Source organism: Chrysemys picta, chromosome 2 (genome assembly GCF_011386835.1).
Source record: "Chrysemys picta bellii isolate R12L10 chromosome 2, ASM1138683v2, whole genome shotgun sequence".
In the NCBI taxonomy this organism is placed as follows: domain Eukaryota; kingdom Metazoa; phylum Chordata; order Testudines; family Emydidae; genus Chrysemys; species Chrysemys picta.
The window spans coordinates 188,785,682-188,805,698 of NC_088792.1; the positions used below are offsets into that span (position 1 = coordinate 188,785,682).

General features: G+C 40.2%; 1 protein-coding gene across 8 annotated transcripts in view; it reads right to left on the reverse strand.

The window, feature by feature from the left end:
* ATP9B (ATPase phospholipid transporting 9B (putative)) overlaps positions 1 to 20,017 on the reverse strand; it is a 286,760-nt gene that overhangs the window by 29,920 nt on the left and 236,823 nt on the right. For all 8 annotated transcript variants that reach the window (XM_042860452.2, XM_008164437.4, XM_008164435.4 and 5 more), the window contains 2 exons: positions 11,299 to 11,460; positions 3,959 to 4,051 (listed from right to left, as the gene is read on the reverse strand). In XM_042860452.2, the coding sequence (XP_042716386.1) occupies positions 3,959 to 4,051; positions 11,299 to 11,460 (255 nt within the window). The remainder of the gene's footprint in view (positions 1 to 3,958; positions 4,052 to 11,298; positions 11,461 to 20,017) is intronic.

The window sequence follows — 20,017 nt, forward strand, 5'->3', positions numbered from 1 at the left end:
ATTAGAGGGTAGGAGGTGGGGGACAATAACAGTTGTGAAGCATACAAACACCAAGTAGGGAGAGATTACTTCATGTGGTATGCAGGGATATAACTAGAAGTAATAGGATTCATTTTTTTTAAATGTAGTCTGAATATAAGGAAAATCTTCCTGACAGCATGGTATTTTAGGCTAGTTTTTCCCATTCTTTTGATAGTTCAGTCCCCCTTCAGGAAACTGAAACCAGTCATGGTTCACTCAACTCTCATATGTTGCTAAAGACCTACCTAAAATGGGCAATTAATCAGAGTAGATTGTGTAGATCTTTAATATATTTTCTATTTTCTTACATGCTTTGATGATCAATGAAACAGTTAACAATGTTGACATTTTAAAGTATCGTGATTTGCATTTGAGTTAGAATGCATGGGACAATTTACAACTCAGAGCTTTTGTTTCAGATCCTCTGCAAGCTAAGACTACCATTTGTCATCCACAACACTTGGGATACTTTCACAAGGTTTTCTTCATAACATAACAGCTAGAGATGCTGGAGGACAATTGAGACACCTGTCCACACCCACCCTGGCTAGTCTTGGGCTATGGAATAATCTCTCAAGGTCTGTGACAGAATCTGCATCATTTGGCATTTCTATTATAGACTGGACAAAGCAATAAAATATATACTTCTACCTTAAAGGCCATTTCCCTGGGACAGTTCTGCAATGGCCCCAAGGAGACTGACTATAGAGGACCTGAATCTGGTTGTCCAAAATCACAGACCCACAACTAGGAGAACTCCAGGAGCCTCACTTTTGTGATGTAGGGCTACCATGTTCCTCTACTCTTTCAGGCAGAGAAAACAATGGCTGCACACACAATCTATATGCAATTCCAGGGGTAAGACAGCCTGTATGAAAATCTTCTTAGATAAGGGTCTGACCCATCTAGCTGTTAAGATTCAAATGGGAGGCCCACAAATAGGGAACACAAGCTCACGGGGCATTCCCTCTGCCTGTCCTGGTGGTGGACATACCTTGATGATGGACTACCCTCTTGCAGATGACTATAGTTGCAGCAGGGTAAAGAAAAAAAATGAAAATTGCTCCTCAGCTAGACAGATTGCAGCACAGATTTTAAAATGATAAAATTAAAATTCAGGTTAAACAAAATATTAGCTCAAAACTTTGCTCAGCACCACAGAGGTGTTTCCGCTTATTTTACACAAGAACAGGGCTGGATTTCTCTGGAGCTAATGATCTTGCTACAGTTATAAGTGATAGAAACTGAAATGAATTTTCCTTACTCCATCTATTGGTAGAAGATCATAGTACACAGACAGAGAGAATCTAGGGGAAGGTAAAATTATGGTTCAGATGGAATTTTCACTGATTTATAGCTTTACCCCCAAAATGTAACTATGAGCTGAAAATGTATATGCTTTTCTTTCCTCAGCCCAGCCACCAACTTTCTTCTTTCTTCTCTTAATTCCACTCATGAGTCACAAATTACAGGTAGAAAGCACTAGATGGGATTCATTGGAACCAGGGCCGGCCTTTGATATGGGCGAACGGGGAAAAAGCGCACACAGTCTCTCTCTCTCTCACGCACACACACTGAGTTTTTTTCACACTCACCCCTCAACACATATTTGTATTATTATTATTATTGTTGTTTCTTCTTGGTAATTCCTGCAATGCACATATATTCTCTGTAATTTTATTCTTTCAAGGTGCTGTTATTTTAGTTTTTTGACAGGTCTGTGCATTTCATAATTTTATCTCTCTCTTATGCTTAAATTTAATTCTTTGAGTAGCGAGTTCTAAAAGGCCTAACCTGTCCTGGCTGGAGTAATTATCATTATTACTTTTATCATCACATTGTGCTTTGTCAGTCATTATTTAAAGTGGTACAATCAAATAATAGTATCCTTTTAGAATGTAACTTGTGTGTACTAACTTTAGCAGTGCCAGTTTAAAAAACATTAGCTAAACACATAACTTTAGACACTAGGCAGATGAAGGTCGCTTATTTTCAAATTGTATTTTTAGTTATATCTGTAAAATAACTTAAAATTTCCATGAAAATAAATGCAGTTCCAACTATGATGCCAATAGCAATGATGGAGTCAAATGTTAGTGAGTCACCTGCTGCTATTAAGCCATATGAAGAGCTGAATGCTCTGAGAGTACTGCAGACATAGGTGCGCCTACTCCCTGGGTACTCTGGGGCTGGAGCACCCACAGGGAAAAAATGGTGGGTGTTGAACACCCATTGGCAGCCCCTCATCTGCTCTCCCCCACACCACTTCTGCCCGCTGGCGGGCCCTGTGGATTAGTGCCTCCCCCTCCCTCCCCGCGCCTCCCGCCCGCCATGATCAGCTGTTTTGTGGTGTGCAGCAGGCTGTGGGGGAGGAACGAGGATGTGGCACGCTCAGGAGAGGGGGCAGAACTGGGTGGGAAGAGGCAGGGTAGGAGTGGTGCAGGGGCAGGAAGAGGCGGGGTGGGGCCTTGGGGGAAGGGGTGGAGTGGGGGGCAGGGCCTGGAGCAAAGCTGGGGGTCGAGCACCCCTTGGCACTTCGGAAAGTCAGCACCTGTGACTGCAGAGACATGTGAAACTGGATAGAACAAAGTACTTAAGAATATATTGTAAAGAACAATCTTGCTCTAGCAAGATATACTACAGTAAATATACACATAGTTTCCCCCCCATCTTTAATGGTCATGAATTTGTTCCCGTAGTTACTTATCTGGAATAGCTAGAGACTGAATCAGAAAAAAACCTTCACTTTGGTTCTCCTACAGGATAACACAGTATGCTATTGTTAGTTAGGTCACTTGGATTCCTCCTGCTAATCTTTTTAATAAGGAGACTTCCTTTTGACTGAAGTTTTAGAATTGGTTATACTAATCTTTTAGATGGTTAAAGCATATACGATAGAGCCAAGCAATGACTGTCAAGAAAATATGACTTCTTTGTAGCAAATGCATTTCTTGCTGATCAAAAGACTACACCCTAAAAGTAGTCTTAAAAAAAACAAACAAACGGAAAAAAAAACACAGCATAAAACAATGGTCTTAATGAAAAACAAGCCTGATGCTGCCTGTCTGGTGCAAAACACTTATTGACTTGACCTCATAATGTTAAATAAATTAAACAAGTATTTTACAATTAATTGTGTATCATTATCGCCAAAAGTAATTTTTATGACATTTTGTTAGGTCTTGAGGGAGTTTAATTTATTCATGTCCCTGATTAAATCAAACCGCCCTGAAGCAGATATTGATTCATATTGCCAATACCATTATGAACATACATGGTGTGATCATTGTATTACCATAATGTTTGTATGCAGGGTCAGATTAGGATGGTTACTGGTGCCTAGTACAGCAACACAGTGGAAAATATTTAAGCCGTTTTGAAATGTAGTCTGTGCAAATAAATATATATATGGAGCTTATATTACTATAAAAAATACGTTTATACACACACGGTTAAGTAAATTTATTTAATTTTGGCTACATCCATGAAGATATTTCAGGATTCCCAGCCAATTGTAACAGTAAAGAGACTAATAGGTGCTATATACAGAATACTTCTCAAAAGTATTTGGGTTTTATGTGTACATTTGTTTTGGAAGGGGCATTCAACATAACAAATATATCCCTAGTCTTAGGTCGCTATGTTGTTCAGTAAAACTGTTACCTCTGCTTTCCTTTCTGGGTTATACAAAATTTGAAAACAATTACAATTCCTTAAAACCTATTCATGATACACTTAATTGCATTTCACAATCCATTACTGCTTTGATTTAATATTTCCATTTCTGAACCTATTCCAATATCTGTGGTAAAGACGACATTGTGGTTTCTCCTTCTGTTCTTTGCAAATTTCAGCTATAAATTATTTCCCCATGACAAAAAGTACACAGTCTCTTCTATTTAATTTTCTGCTTGGTTCTACCCATGCTATTTCTTACCTCTTCTTCTAACCAGTCATTGTACTGTACAATGGTGGACATTGCGACATCTGCACCTTTCATATAAAAGGTAATTTCTCCAGTAGATTCATCCTGCAATTTTAGAAAAACAGTAGAAGAAATATTTTGTCCGTATTGTTTAGTCAAAATGACCGTATCTTCAAAGCAATCTACTTATACTTTAATACAGTAAAATAAATTTGAAATAGCCAATAGGAGTGACCATACCCCTTTAACAGATACATAGCACCTTTCATAGAAGTTCTCAAAGCACTTTACAGAAAGGACGGCAAGATTTATCACCCAATTTAATTAATTTTATCCATAAAAATGTGCACATCTTAGCCTGTTGGGCAGGGCCGGCTCCAGGGTTTTGGCCGCCCCAAGCAGCCAAAAAAAAAAAAAAAAAGAAAAAAAAAAAAAAGCCGCGATCGCGATCTGCGGTGGCAATTCGGCGGGAGGTCCTTTGCTCCCAGCGGGAGTGAGGGACCGTCCGCCGAATTGCCGCTGAATACCTGGACGTGCCGCCCCTCTCTGGAGCAGCCGCCCCAAGCACCTGCTTGCCAGGCTGGTGCCTGGAGCCAGCCCTGCTGTTGGGACATATTCACAACTAAAATCCACAAACTGATAGAGTAAACTGACTGCACCACATTTTATACATCAAGGGAAACTGAGAAAGAGAGGCAATGCCCCAAATTTTCAAAAAGTGATTTATAATTTTGGGGGTCTCAGTTTTTGGGTGCCCAACTTTACATATCTAAGGTCTGATTTACAGAGGTGCTGAACACTTACAATTCCAAATTAAGTTAATGCAAGATACAGGTGCTCAGCATTTTTGAAAATCAATCCTTAAATAGCTAAAAGTTGGTTGCTCTAAAAATGGAGGCAAAATTACAGGGGTCACTTTTGAATAGTGGGCCTAAATGATTTGCCCAAGAACACAAAGTGCATTAGTGGCAGAATTGAAAATAAATCCTTGATTTCTTAACTTCTAGGCCCTGTTGTTCTAACTACTGGAAGGTTCTGCCTCCTTTGTGGTATACTGTACAAATACATTTCTGTATTAAGGCTGCCACCTTTCCCTCAGATACATAAGTCTTCACATTGAGATCATAAGTGGGGCTGCTGATTTTAGGTTTTAACTGATAACACTGACAAAACACTCCCAATTAAAAAATAACATAAAAAATAAAATTGGTGTTTATCCAATAAACACTGGAAATGGTTATTTGTATCTAAAGGCCTATCTGCATGGAGCAGTAACATGGACCCAGTAACAGGGGTGTGATTTATAAAACATACAAACATGTTGCACATTGACTGACCTGTGTCGACCCTGCTAGTGTGCACTAAAGGTTCCCTTGTGTGCTTAAATGTATTACCGTTTGAAACAGTACTATGTTAAAGTGCACTAGGGAACATTACAAAGAGATACTCACTAGAGTATACTACCGTTACAAGTAATGTATGAAACATACATTACTCAACACTTTTTCATACTATGAAAAAGCCCTGAATTTTGGACACCTAAATAAAACTCAAAACCTGCTAAAAATAAAAGAAGCCCTAAAGAAAAAAAAAAAAAAAAGAAAAACCAGAAGCCCTAATTATACATTGTTATTTGTATACTATAAAATGTTGGCTAGGTGCTTTGAAAATGGAAAGAGGACAATATTCCCACCAGAAGTGCTTACAATCCAGTTAGACAATAGAAAGAGGAAAGCTGGAGATATCGTATCCTTCTTTAAGAAGTTACATTGTATTTTACTGAAAAATAATTTGATACAATGATACAGTAATACAAAGTTACATAATATATTTATAAATCACTTTCTTAATAAAGTCTAAAGATATTTTTGTGCAGATGCACTTCCCCAAAAGTGACTGGTAATATAATTACCAATTAAACTTTTTGACCACAAATCATTGCTAAACTTTTTGTAAAATACATGTTATTTTACAACCAGGTTCTAAAAATCAAAAATAGACAACAGAATTGCCAGCTTCTGAGGACAGTCCTTTTGTTATCAAAATATTTCCAATTACGTTTTACAAAAACAATCCTAATTCAATTTATTCTTCCTTGTATTATTATGGAGTATTTTTGGTTGCTGTGGTTGAGGTTGTGTCAACATTTCCCTTAGGAACCTCTATTTCTAGCACTTTGGCCAGGATCCATAAAAGGACTTGGGTATTGCAATGCTGAGACACCTTTTAGGTGTCTAGAAAATCACAGGAACAACACTGCAATCCACAACACCTGAAAATGGAACAGCTTCAATGGGAGAGATTGAGGGAGTCCTACATCAGAATATCTCATAGCTCACCTGTTAGACCATTCTCCTGAAGAGTAGGAGTCCCCTGTTCACATCATTTCTCCCCTCTCAGGCAGAGGGGGAACGGAAACTGAGTCTCCCATATCCCAGGCAATTGCTCTAACCACTGGGCTATAAATTATAAGGTAGGCACCACCACTACCACCGGCCAGATTTTGAATAAGACCTATTCTAGTAGGCGGCCTTTGAACAGGCCTATCTGATTGGACCCTGTACATGAGATAGGCGGGTGAATGCCCATCTTCCCCTGGTTTGTGGACCACTCTGGGGCATAGGAAAGAGATAAATACCTAGGGGGGGGCAGCAGTGCGCATGCCCAGATGTAAAAATCTTAGGTGCTTAGAGATTTTTTACCCTGAAAACTTAAGCGCCTACAGTGTTAGGAGTTATGAGGCTCATAGTGAAGACTAAAACGAGGACATGTGTCTCTAAACTTCAGACTTAGGGAATGTTTACACTGCAATTAGGCACATGGCTGGCCTGTGCCAGCTGACTTGGGCTCGTGGCCTGCGTTGCATACGAGAAAATGATTTCCTGGATAGACGTCAGGATATGCTTCTATGGGTACAACGTTCTGAAGAATCAGAGCAGGCTGTGCAAAGGGCACTGAGGGGCGATGAAGAAATTTGGCAGCATGTGACCTCCAGAAGAAGAAAGAGGAGCATCCATGTACCAGCAATGGAGATACAGGTGAGCAACTGTTTTCATGTTCTCTCCACAGGTACTAATGCGGAGAGTGGACTAGATACATCTGAGGGAAGGGAGCAGAAGGAGACTCCACCAATTGGAAGGCATGAGATGCACTGTCCTAGGGATGGGGGTTCCATGACCACCGCTCCCAAGAGAAGGAGGAGGGTGGTGGTGGTCAGGGACTCCCTCCTCAGGGGGACTGAGTCATCTATCTGCCGCCCTGACTGAGAAAACCGAGAGGTCTGCTGCTTGCTAGGAGCTAGGATTCACGATGTGATGGAGAGACTGCTGAGACTCATCAAGCCCTCGGATCACTACCACTTCCTACTTCTCCGCGTGGGCACCAATGATACTGCCAAGAATGACCTTGAGTGGATCACTGCAGACTACGTGGCTCTGGGAAGAAGGATAAAGGAGTTTGAGGGGCAAGTGGTGTTCTCGTCCATCCTCCCTGTGCAGGGAAAAGGCCTGGGTAGAGACCGTTAAATTGTGGAAGTCAATGAATGGCTACGCAGGTGGTGTCGGAGAGAAGGCTTTGGATTCTTCGACCATGGGATGGTGTTCCAAGAAAGAGGAGTGCTAGGCAGAGACGGGCTCCACCTAACAAAGAGAGGGAAGAGTATCTTCGCAAGCAGGCTGGCTAACCTAGTGAGGAGGGCTTTAAACTAGGTTCACCGGGGGAAGGAGACCAAAGCCCTGAGGTAAGTGGGGAAATGGGATACTGGGAGGAAGCACGAGCAGGAGAGGGCAAGAAGGGAGGACTCCTGTCTCAGACTGAGAAAGCGGGACAATCAGCGAGTTATTTTAAGTGCCTATACACAAATACAAGAAACCTGGGAAACAAGGAGGGAGAACTGGAAGTCCTGGCACAGTCAAGGAACTATGATGTGATTGGAATAACAGAGACTTGGTGGGATAACTCACATGACTGGAGTACTGTCATGGATGGATATAAACTGTTCAGGATGGACAGGCAGGGCAGAAAAGGTGGGGGAGTTGCATTGTATGTAAGAGAGGAGTATGACTGCTCAGAGCTCTGGTATGAAACTGCAGAAAAACCTTAGTCTCTGGATTAAGTTTAGAAGTGTGAGCAACAAGGGTGATGTCGTGGTGGGAGTCTGCTATAAACCACCAGACCAGGGGGATGAGGTGGACGAGGCTTTCTTCCGGCAACTAGCAGAAGTTACTAGATCACAGGCCCTGGTTCTCATGGGAGACTTTAATCACCCTGATATCTGCTGGGAGAGCAATACAGCGGTGCACAGATAATCCAGGAAGTTTTTGGAAAGTGTAGGGGACAATTTCCTGGTGCAAGTGCTGGAGGAACCAACTAGGGGCAGAGCTCTTCTTGACCTGCTGCTCACAAACCGGGAAGAATTAGTAGGGGAAGCAAAAGTGCATGGGAACCTGGGAGGCAGTGACTATGAGATGGTCGAGTTCAGGATCCGGCCCCAAGAAGAAAGGAGAGCAGCAGAATATGGACCCTGGACTTCAGAAAAGCAGACTTTGACTCCCTCAGGGAACTGATGGGCAGGATCTCCTGGGAAAATAACATGAGGGGGAATGGAGTCCAGGAGAGCTGGCTGTATTTTAAAGAATCCTTATTGAAGTTGCAGGAAAAAAACATCCTGATGTGTAGAAAGAACAGTAAATATGGCAGGCGACCAGTTTGGCTTAACAGTGAAATCCTTGCTGACCTTAGAAACGCAAAAAAGAAGCTTACAAGAAGTGGAAGATTGGACAAATGACCAGGGATGAGTATAAAAATATTGCTCAGGCTTGCAGGAGTGAAATCAGGAAGGCCAAATCACACTTGGAGTTGCAGAGAGCAAGAGATGTTAAGAGTAACAAGAAGGGTTTCTTCAGGTATGTTAGCAACAAGAAGAAAGTCAAGGAAAGTGTGGGCCCCGTACTGAATGAGGGAGGCAATCTAGTGACAGAGGATGTAGAAAAAGCTAATGTACTCAATGCTTTTTTGCCTCTGTCTTCACAAACAAGGTCAGCTCCCACACTGCTGCACTGGGCAGCACAGTATGGGGAGAAGGTGATCAGGCCTCTGTGGAGAAAGACGTGGTTCAGGACTATTTAGAAAAACTAGACGAGCACAAGTCCATGGGGCCGGATGCGCTGCATCCGAGGGTGCTAAAGGAGTTGGCGGATGTGATTGCAGAGTCATTGGCCATTATCTTTGAAAACTCATGGCGATCGGGGGAAGTCCTGGATGACTGGAAAAAGGTTAATGTAGTGCCCATCTTTAAAAAACGGAAGGAGGAGGATCCAGGGAACTACAGGCCAGTCAGCCTCACCTCAGTCCCTGGAAAAATCATGGAGCAGGTCCTCAAGGAATCAGTTCTGAAGCACTTAGAGGAGAGGAAAGTGATCAGGAACAGTCAGCATGGATTCACGAAGGGAAAGTCATGCCTGACTAACCTAATTGCTTTCTATGAGGAGATAACTGGGTCTGTGGATGAGGGAAAACCAGCGGATGTGTTATTCCTTGACTTTAGCAAAGCTTTTGATACAGTCACCCACAGTATTCTTGTCCACAAGTTACAGAAGTATGGGCTGGAAGAATGGACTATAAGGTGGATAGAAAGCTGGCTTGATCGTCGGGCTCAACGGGTAGTGATCAACGGCTCCATGTCTAGTTGGCAGCCGGTTTCAAGCGGAGTGCCCCAAGGGTCGGTCCTGGGGCCGGTTTTGTTCAATATCTAATGATCTGGAGGATGGTGTGGACTGCACTCTCAGCAAGTTTGCAGATGACATTAAACTGGGAGGAGTGGTAGATATGCTGGAGGTTAGGGATAGGATACAGAGGGACCTAGACAAATTAGAGGATTGGGCCAAAAGAAACCTGATGAGGTTCAACAAGGACAAGTGCAGAGTCCTGCACTTAGGACGGAAGAATCCCATTCACTGTTACAGACTAGGGACCGAATGGCTAGGAAGCAGTTCTGCAAAAAAGGATCTAGGGGTTACAGTGGACGAGAAGCTGGATATGAGTCAACAGTGTGCCCTTGTTGCCAAGAAGGCTAACAGCATTTTGGGCTGTATAAGTAGGGGCATTGCCAGCAGATCGAGGGACGTGATCATTCCCCTCTATTCAACATTGGTGAGGCCTCATCTGGAGTACTGTGTCCAGTTTTGGGCCCCACACTACAAGGAGGATGTGGAAAAATTGGAAAGAGTCCAGCGGAGGGTAACAAAAATGATTAGGGGGGCTGGAGCACATGACTTATGAGGAGAGGCTGAAGGAACTGGGATTGTTTAGTCTGCAGAAGAGAAGACTGAGGGGGGATTTGATAGCTGCTTTCAACTACCTGAAACAGGGTTCCAAAGAGGATGGATCTAGACTGTTCTCAGTGGTACCTGATGACAGAACAAGGAGTAATGGTCTCAAGTTGCAGTGGGGGAGGTTTAGGTTGGATATTAGGAAAAACTTTTTCACTAGGAGGATGGTGAAGCACTGGAATGGGTTACCTAGGAAGGTGGTGGAATCTCCTTCCTTAGAAGTTTTTAAGGTCAGGCTTGACAAAGCCCTGGCCGGGATGATTTAGTTGGGAATTGGTCCTGCTTTGAGCAGGGGGTTGGACTAGATGACCTCCCGAGATCCCTTCCAACCCTGATATGCTATGATTCTAAGCTAAGGGGCCTGTTTAACTGCAGTGTAGACTTCTGGGCTTGGAATGAAGTCCAGGCTCTGGGACCCTGTGAGATGGGAGGGTCTGAGCTTGGGCTGCAGCCCGAGCCCGGAAGTCTACATTGCAATTGAAGAACCCCTGCAGCCTGAACCCTGGGAGCCTGAGTCAGCCCTGGGTTTTTAATTGCAGTGTAGACATATCCTTGGGCACCTAAGTACCTTTGTGGATCTGGGCCCTTGTGGCTCAGTCACTGTCAGTCATTGACTTGCCCCTGTATATTAAACTACATTTGGTACTTGAATATTACTCTTAAATCTTGGAACGTTAACAGAACTATAATAGGTACAATGGGGAAATTAAAACTGGAGTTTTAGGCTGTGATTGTGGAAGCTGCTCTATGCATGAAGTATTGAAGTCAATGTGGCCCCATGTTGTTGGAGAGTTCCGCCAGAGACCTTGTCTTAATTTTCTAAAGTAAATTATTGAATATTTTGTTGACAAACGAGTGTTATTTACAAAACTTCCAAGTTTTATATTTGAAAAGTTTACAAAATATATAAACTATCCATACTTTGAAATGTCCACATTTATATTGAGTAAACAGGTACACTGTAAAAAAAAAACTCTTAGTAAAGTAAAAACAAACAATTTAAGGAATATTCAGAACATTTACCCGGACTATGATTCCCATGCGTTTGCTTTCAGATGTGAAGGGGAAAACTTGCAGAATATAATACGTCAGAATCTGTCCTCCTGGACTCTTCAGCTGCATTGAGGTCAGATCTCGGTTAACCAGAGTAAGACCAACACTCTCTGTCCATTGTACCAGAGCTACCTAAAGAAAAGCATGTTGAAGTGTTAAAGGTCAATTATACCCTTGTGTAAACTACACTAAAGCCAAACAACTGACTTCAGGTTAAGGGTCAAGACTTTTCCCAAGACACTAAGAAAAACAAATCTCATGTACAGTGGTACAGAATTTAAGCATGGAAATATTTTTGTATAAAATGACAATATAACAATAACGGTATGTGTATTTTTATAAACTCACTATAAAGCAAATAAACAGGTTTATTTGAGTTTATTTCTCATACACAAAGTTATTCACTGAAAAGAGGTTGTACCATCATTCGAGTGTATTGTGCAGAAATATTTTTCTTTAACAGTTCTCATACTAAAATGGGTTGGTTTTATTAAAGGAATGTGTTCATTTAGAGTTAACAGAAGATATACCAAAGGGTGTATGCAAAACATAATACAATAAATACATCTGTTTTCTACAATGTTCATAAAAACATTAATAAAAAACAATGAATACAAAGTAATGGGAGTAATTCATTGTTAAACATTTTTTGTAACTTTGTGGTTTCATAGATGTTTACTTATTACAATTTTTAAACAGACAACATAAAGCTTGTATTACTTAATGTTTTTCAGCATATTGTAGTTATTTAAACTTATAAGTTGATTACTTTTCTTATAAAATATACTATATCTGGGTTTCTGCCTAGTAAGCCACATATGAAACAACCCTTTACAAATCTAGATCAACCAAAAGTGCTTAGAAAAGTAGTCTATTTTTCTAAGGGTGATGATGGGGAGAACTGCTGCATTGTACAAATTTCATAAACACTGGCTAAAATTAATTCCATTGCATCTTAAATACACACCCTAGGGAACTGCAAAATAATTGTTGAGAACTTCATATATTTCCTCTAATGAAGCAGCATTTTGGAAAAGTTGCTAAACTTAGTAGCATGCTACTTACCTTCTGTTTTGTGCACAGTGTTCTTTACATACTGTGGTATCCTATTTTTCAATAGTGTTATAATGACCATTGGAATTATTTAGCCAAACATTTTTAAGTTAGGAAACCTGCTTTATTACTCTTTGATATACAAAAACATTCCATATTCTTTTAATGGATAATATATGCTAATAGATTTATCCTCCAAAATTCTACTCCTCTGCCCCTCCCTATTTATCAAACCTCATCAAGGGCTGGGTTAGATGTCTAATTACCTTTAAAAATCTAGCCCTACGTTTTTAAGAATGAAACTGACTATTGTGCTGAGGGCCTACATAAGTGGGTCTTTGTACAGGGCCTCTGCATTGGGATCAATTTTGTTCCCAAAAGTTAAACCTAAACTGGCATAAAGTAGTACTGAAATCTTCAGCTGGCGTCAATTGTCATAGCTCCATTGACTTCAGTGGAGTCATGACAATTGATGCCAGCTGAGAATCTGCCCCTAGGTGAGTAGATCACTTTATGTAGCCCCTTATGGGAAGTTAAATTAGGAGGTGGTGGCCTGAGTGCTCTAACAAACTAATACAGGATGTTGTCAGTGCCTGTAAATTCACTGTAGGCACCAATAAACGAAAATATGGAAAAGAGATGGTTACTGGAGGAGAATAAGAACATTTTAAAAACAACACTGTTAGTTCCAAAATCACAGTGAAAGTCTATTAAAGATTTTCTTCTACAATAAAACTACCACATAAGCTGCAAATGATCCAATACTCCCAAGGTTAATTTTCAATTTTCACAGTGAAAGGTTACTATTACATTCTGACCTGTAAATTGCATCTTTCTGCTAATACCCTATCATCTCATTTGTGTCCCTTTGCAGCTAGGACTTAAGCGTTCTATATTTGGTGACTCACATCTGTTTATTATTTAGTTCATGCTTGGCTTCACAGACCATTTGAGTTAGCAGTTTGTAACACAGTCATTTTATATTATACCTGGGCTACAACTCTATGAAGTTTGTTTAGAATTGATCACTAGTGGATCAAAGCTGGATAATAAGGCACAAGAATCAACTGTGTGGGTGAAAGGCTTCAACTTAAGATAATCATGTTAACTTTACACTGGTACCAGCCAGTTAAAACATGTGTTTGACCAACATGACCCTGACAGCATTGAGAATGATATTGTTAAGTCCTAGCTTCAAATACCCAGAGTTCTCTAACATTCCTAAGTTGATTCTCCAAATATTGTTCTGTGCATGCGAAAACAGGCTGTCCTCCTGCAAGATCTCCTCATGCCTGAACTTGGTACTAAAGGGCCAATTTCCATCAAAGGATGGCTTAACCTCACTCTTCTTATCTTCCTGTTTGCTCCAACTCTGTACTTGGGTTTCAGGCATAGGCAGCCTGGGGGTCCTTGGGGAAAAAGTGTCAAACTCTTTCTGAAGACTTAAGGATTGCTGTACAAAATAACCAGAAAAAGTCTGGATCAGCTGCAAAAAGGAATTCAAAGCAGAGAAGAATGCTTATACAGGGAAGAAATTTTTACTGAATAGGACACTGTGGGCAGCCTAGTCTCTAAAACAACAACAACAACCCCCCCCCCCCCCCCAAAAAAAACAACAACAACAAAAACCAGCAGGCTGCAAATTATTTTAATTAGTGTTAGTCTTAGTTGTGTTGTGTTTAACTTTACCATTTGAAGAGCTTAACCTCTTTAATATGCTTGATTTTATACTTACATCATTATAAAGCTGAACTGCTCTTTTCTATTTAGTGTTAATTTGAGGTTTGGCACATCAAATGTTTTGGATCAGATAATTTGTTTCTTTAGAAAAAGTGGTAAGAATAAATATACACACTCTCAAGTTAAAAATGTATATAAATGTTAGTAGTTCAACCTTAAAAGGACACAAACTCTCTACATTTTACATATAAAGCAGACACCTTATTTGCTTATGCTAAGATTTTTAAAAACAGGAGTCTAATCTTGGGCTCCTAAATTAATGTTTCTGCACCTAAATAAGTGGTCTGATTTTCACACATGCTGAACACCTGCATCTTCTTTTGATGTCAATAGGAGCTGCTTGGTTTTCATCACTTTTAAAAATTAGGCCACTAAATTAGTATCCTAACTTTAGGATCCTATTTTTAAAATTCGGATGTTAGCATATGTTACAGATGTATATGCATAGCATATTTAGCAAATATACATACTATATTTTGGCTAACAACTATGAGAATTTGGAGTTCTTATTTTGGGCACCACACGGTTCCCATATTCTGTCATATCAATAAGAACACATTAAAAGCGACTAAAAATAAAAACAAACAATATTTAAGTTACATTCCTTATTTCCTACACTTTTGACTTTGATGAAAATTAGATTTGAATGCTATACTTGGTTTTGTTTTTTCAACATAACGTAACATTGGTTTAATATATATTTTTGAATGCAGAATGCCTTTGATTAATAAAGACATTTCAGTGCTAAAAATATAATGACCAGCTGCAAAGTGGACAGGGCGGGGGAAATATACAGAAGTATTAATAGAAGAATTGTAGAATAGTAGAATTGGCATGAATACCCAAACTGGGTATTTGCACAAATCAGTTATGTGGTGAATACCAGTGGAGGACAAGAGGAAAGGCCATACCAATGTATCTCTTGTCTTTGGGGCAGTTGGACCCAGTTGCCACTCTTCTGGAGCTTACTACTGCAATTCTACTCCCTTTCCTCTGCATCACTCTTCTGAAACTCTAACTGTAAAATTCACTCTCTCTGTAGTTTCTGAAGCATGATGCATTTTAGGGTATAAATACCAGGGAAAGCCTTAGAGCACAAAGTGAATGAAGCTGCAGTAATGGAACACGATGGAGAGGAGCTGCTAGTGATGGCTATTGCCACCAAGGTAGCAGAATGTCTCTTTCCCTATCCCTTCATGGGAATTGGGAATGAGCATCAGAAACAGGTATTCCCTTTTTTTTTAATGTATTCATTCCAAAATTAATAAGCTGATCCACTAAACTATGTAGTCATAACAGTCATCTGAATTCAGATGTGTTAATTTGCTTCCAGTGGTTACTGTTCCACCTAAAATAGTCTGTGGCTATGGATACTGTCCCTCTCCATCAGTAGCGAAATAATACTTAAAGTAGCATCAAGTGGCTGCCCAGCCTCAAGGGCAAGCAATAAAAGTGATTTTACCAAGTGCTTTTAAGGCAAAACCAAATACTTTCCTTGGCATTTTAGAATGGGGTAACTAAGGAACAGACATGCCAAAGATTACAAAGAAAGTTGCCCCCAACCTAATCTCTGAGGAGGCAGACCCATATCTAGGCTAGAGTGACTCTTATAACAGTTGTACTTAGCTTAGGGTTACCATACGTCTGGATTTTCCCGGACATGTCCGGCTTTTGGGGGCTCAAATCCCCGTCCGGGGGGAAATCCCCAAAAGCCGGGCATGTCCGGGAAAATCGGGAGGTCAGCCGGGCCGGCGGGGAGCCGGGTCAGCCGGGCCAGCCGGGCCGGCGGGGAGCCGGGCTGGCGGGGAGCCGGTCAGCCGGGCCCGCGGGGCGGGGAGTGTGCCGGGCCGCCGGGGGCCGGCAGTGCTGGGCGGGCCGGGGGTGGTCGGCCGGGGCCGGCACCCCAGGGCCCGAGCTGACCCAGGCTGGAAACGCCGGGGGGCCAGCCTGGGCCGCGCCTCCTCCCCCCACACCCCCCTTACCTGCTTCAGGCTTCCCGCGAATCAAATATTCGCGGGAAGCAGGGGAGGGGGCGGAGACTTTGGGGAGGGGGAGGGGTTGGGCGGGGGTGTGGGCGGGGCTGGGGGCGGGGCCGGGGGCTGTGGAGTGTCCTCCATTTGGAGGCACAAAATATGGTAACCCTAACTTAGCTAGAACAGCAAAACCAGACTAATTACGCTTACCTCTTTTTGTAGTGTTTTAAGTGCTTTGAGATTTTTTCATAAGAAAACAGCACTACACTGAGTGCAATGCAACATACAATGTCTTGGCCAGCAAGCACAATGGGCTAATAGGTTAGGTATTAACTGCATTACAAAGAAACCTGCATTTCAAGTTGGCATTTAATTTAGTAGGACATTTAATATTTTTACCATCATGAGGAGTGAAGGCAGACTGTACTGTTACATGAGTGTGTGGCTGACTTAGTGAATGTACATATCTTGTGAGGTACATGCAAAACGAGGCAGGGCTCCACAAGAGCCATTAGTAGCTTGCACAACATTGCACACTCCTTTCATTTAATAATTTGGCAACCTAGCTATCCTGTCTATTTAAATATTGTATCATTTGCCTAGCAAAAGCACAAAATGAAAAATGTAAAACTAAACTGGAAGTTTCTAGAAAACGCCATAAAATAGATAAGGTTGCTAAATGAGAACAATGTAGTTTCCTATCATATCAGTCATAAAACCCTAGTATTTATTAAAGATAAGAAAATGAATGGTTAAGGAATCATAAATCTTACACTACACATACAACCAAACATTATTCTAATCAAGTAATAAAATGCATATTTTAATAACACAGCTATCTTACCTCTAACCTAAAATAAATACTATTCTTTCATCAATCTCAAAATATAAATAGCCTTTTGAAAAAGAAATAAAATGTGTACATGTACACACAGTTGTCACACTGATCAGCCTGAAAAACTCAACCTACATAATTTTATTATTAATCACTAATGTTCTACATTTTCCCCACTAAATTTCATCTGTAACTTTATTCTTAGGAAACAGCAGTAACAAATTCTTCACCACAAAATTATGCGTGTTAATTAATACAGATATTAGCTGTTAATATTTCCTATTTAACAAGTTAAGAAAGATACTTAAAAACAAACAAACAAACAAACTAGCCTCAAGTCAATAATGTATTAGTCCGAGTTAAGGATGATGTTTTTGATGAAATAGGCATTGTTCAAGATAGGGAGGAGAATGAAACAGACCCAGCAATGGATTTTTAAGTGATAAGAATAATACATTTGTTTGTTAGTTCTGGATGCTGCATAGGATTTCTGTTCTTAACTTTTCTCTCCACATTTTTAAGTGATTAGTTTTTATTAATGATGTAATATTTAACTTGTGCTTATGCATTTTTTTTTTAAAAGGACGTTGTCACTTTGCCAAACCCTATGACTCCTTTGTAACACTCCAGCAATGCAGAGTAGCTGGAAATGCAATATTTTGGTACAGTTGGTCAGAAAACCAAGTTTCCATTTTGAGGGAAAATCTGATATTTTGAATTTTCCTTTAGTCCTGAACTGGGACAAAAAGTCAGTATTTTGAAATTTACTGCAGAATGGAAATTGCTAAATATTTCATTTTGGAAACATCAAAATAATTATCCAAATTTTTTGTTTTGATAATGTCAAAATATTAAACTATAAACTACATATATAATAAAATATTAAAATAAATTAAAAGTTAAAGAAATATGGTAAATTAAAAGTCAGAACAAAAAATAAAGTCTAAATGAAATATTCCATTTTGAGTCAAATTTTTCTGCTGGAAATTTTGTTGAAATTGACACATTCCTGTGAAATGTTTTAATTTTGAGAAAATAGCATTTTCCAACAGAAAATTGTTATAGTGAATTTTTTTCAGCCAGTTCTAATTTCTGGTTACCTGGAGATCCCCCTGATGTATCCAGTTCTAGATGACACCTCCCTCCCCCCGCGCTTGGCATAGGGGACATAACCAAGGAAGGGGGATATCTGGAGCACTGCTGTGTTTTGGAGTTCTCCAATTGCTCGAACGGCCCACAGGGGCCGTTCCAGCTTGGTGCAAGGTAGGGTATGACTACATTTTGAGCTGGGGGTGTAATTTCCAGTTTGAGGAGACATACTCACATTAGCTGTGATCTAGCTAGTGTGTTAAAAGTAAGTGTAGCCACGGCAGCATGAAGGACTGCCCCGAGTACATACCCCTCTGAGACCCTAGAATGTATTCAGGGCAGCTAGACCCTCCCACAGCTCACATCACAGAAGCTACACTCTATTTTTAGTGCACTAGCTCAATTAGTGCTAGCACAGGTATGTTGCCTTGAGCTGGGAATCATACCCCCAGCTCGAAGTGTACACATACTCAAAGAGATACCCTAAGGTTGCTATTACTTGCTTTAAGCACTGAATCAGAACAAGCACCCGCAGGACTGAGGGCATAAAGATGGCGTATAGCTATCTCCCCTCTTGCTTGTCTCCCCTCTTCTCCCCAGTCCCTTTTGGCCCTGCATTGTGAAGCACATGGTTGGATACAAGGATATAGCCCGCTGCTTTGGGTTTTGCAACAGATTATATCTAGATGGCTTTCTATAACATCGTTAGATAGCTTGGATAAGTTAAGATAAAGTTGAGCTATGCATGGTGATCTGAATCAAACATATCCAATACTGTATAAAGTGTATGGTATATCTCAGATTTAAACTGTTGCCTCATCTTGGCAAAAAGAAAATGATAATATGTTTCTATGAAACCACGTTCAAATACCTCTTCGGACAGAGGCATGTAACTACTCTAAATCTTTCAGATAATATTCGCTCAGTGTACTTTACAGTCCATGAACCAAACTCCACTTTGAGTTTAATCAGTATAAATTGCAAATAACTTCACTGCAGCCAATAGAGTTACTTTCAATTTACACAAAATCAACCTGCTATACAAAGGATACACAGGGTATGTACACGTCATTTTTAAATTAAGACTATTCTTTGAGACTAGGTGGAGGTGTGGGAGAATTTTTTCAATATTGCTCTAATACTGAGTGTTTCCAATTGTTCAAGTTATTTTCTGTAAAGATATTGGGAAATTCTTCCCACTTGTTCAGCAACAGTTCAGATGATTCCAATTAGCAGTGAAGAATACTCAGAGACTGCATTCCTTTGTTTATATTTACAAATGATGATTTAGTGATTGACATTTGTATTTTATGATTTTTAATTACGAACATTCATGGTTAAATATAATCAAATTATTAACTTAAAACGACAATCTGATCATCTGGGAAAAACACCAGTCAATATTCAAGATAGGGTATGGAGTAGTTATTCTTGGTGGGTCTCGAAGGTCATGGAAGTGATGGTTTTATGCTACTGAATAATTTGCTCTTCACAAATACATTGACAAAACAACACAATTAGTCTTGCTTGAATAAGCACACACACAAAAATGAATTAAACAATACAACATGTCTCATACATTACAGCTTTAGTTTTGTAAACACAAAAGCTGCTTCACTACGGGCATATCATTTCCCTTTTCAAATGATCAGCTTTGTATCGTTGTAATTAATTTTAGCAACTGTGTTATCTCTTGCACATTAATATTTGAATGAGATGACTGACCATAGCTTAATGTAACATTTAAATATTCCAAATGTTGGAATTAGATGTTTGGGAGCATAACAATGCACGAAAACGCATAACCAATAAATAGGTAGTAGATGAGAGTAAGCAGTCATTAAAAATCATGACATATCTATTTTTCTTGACCAAAGGAGGCCAAAGGTCTTGAAAGGCTCCTGTTCATAGCATGCCTCTGAATTACTTGGGTCTGTGACCTTTGTACTTTATTGCTCTACCTACTTAGTTTATATCCTTTTATGATTGTTCATTACAT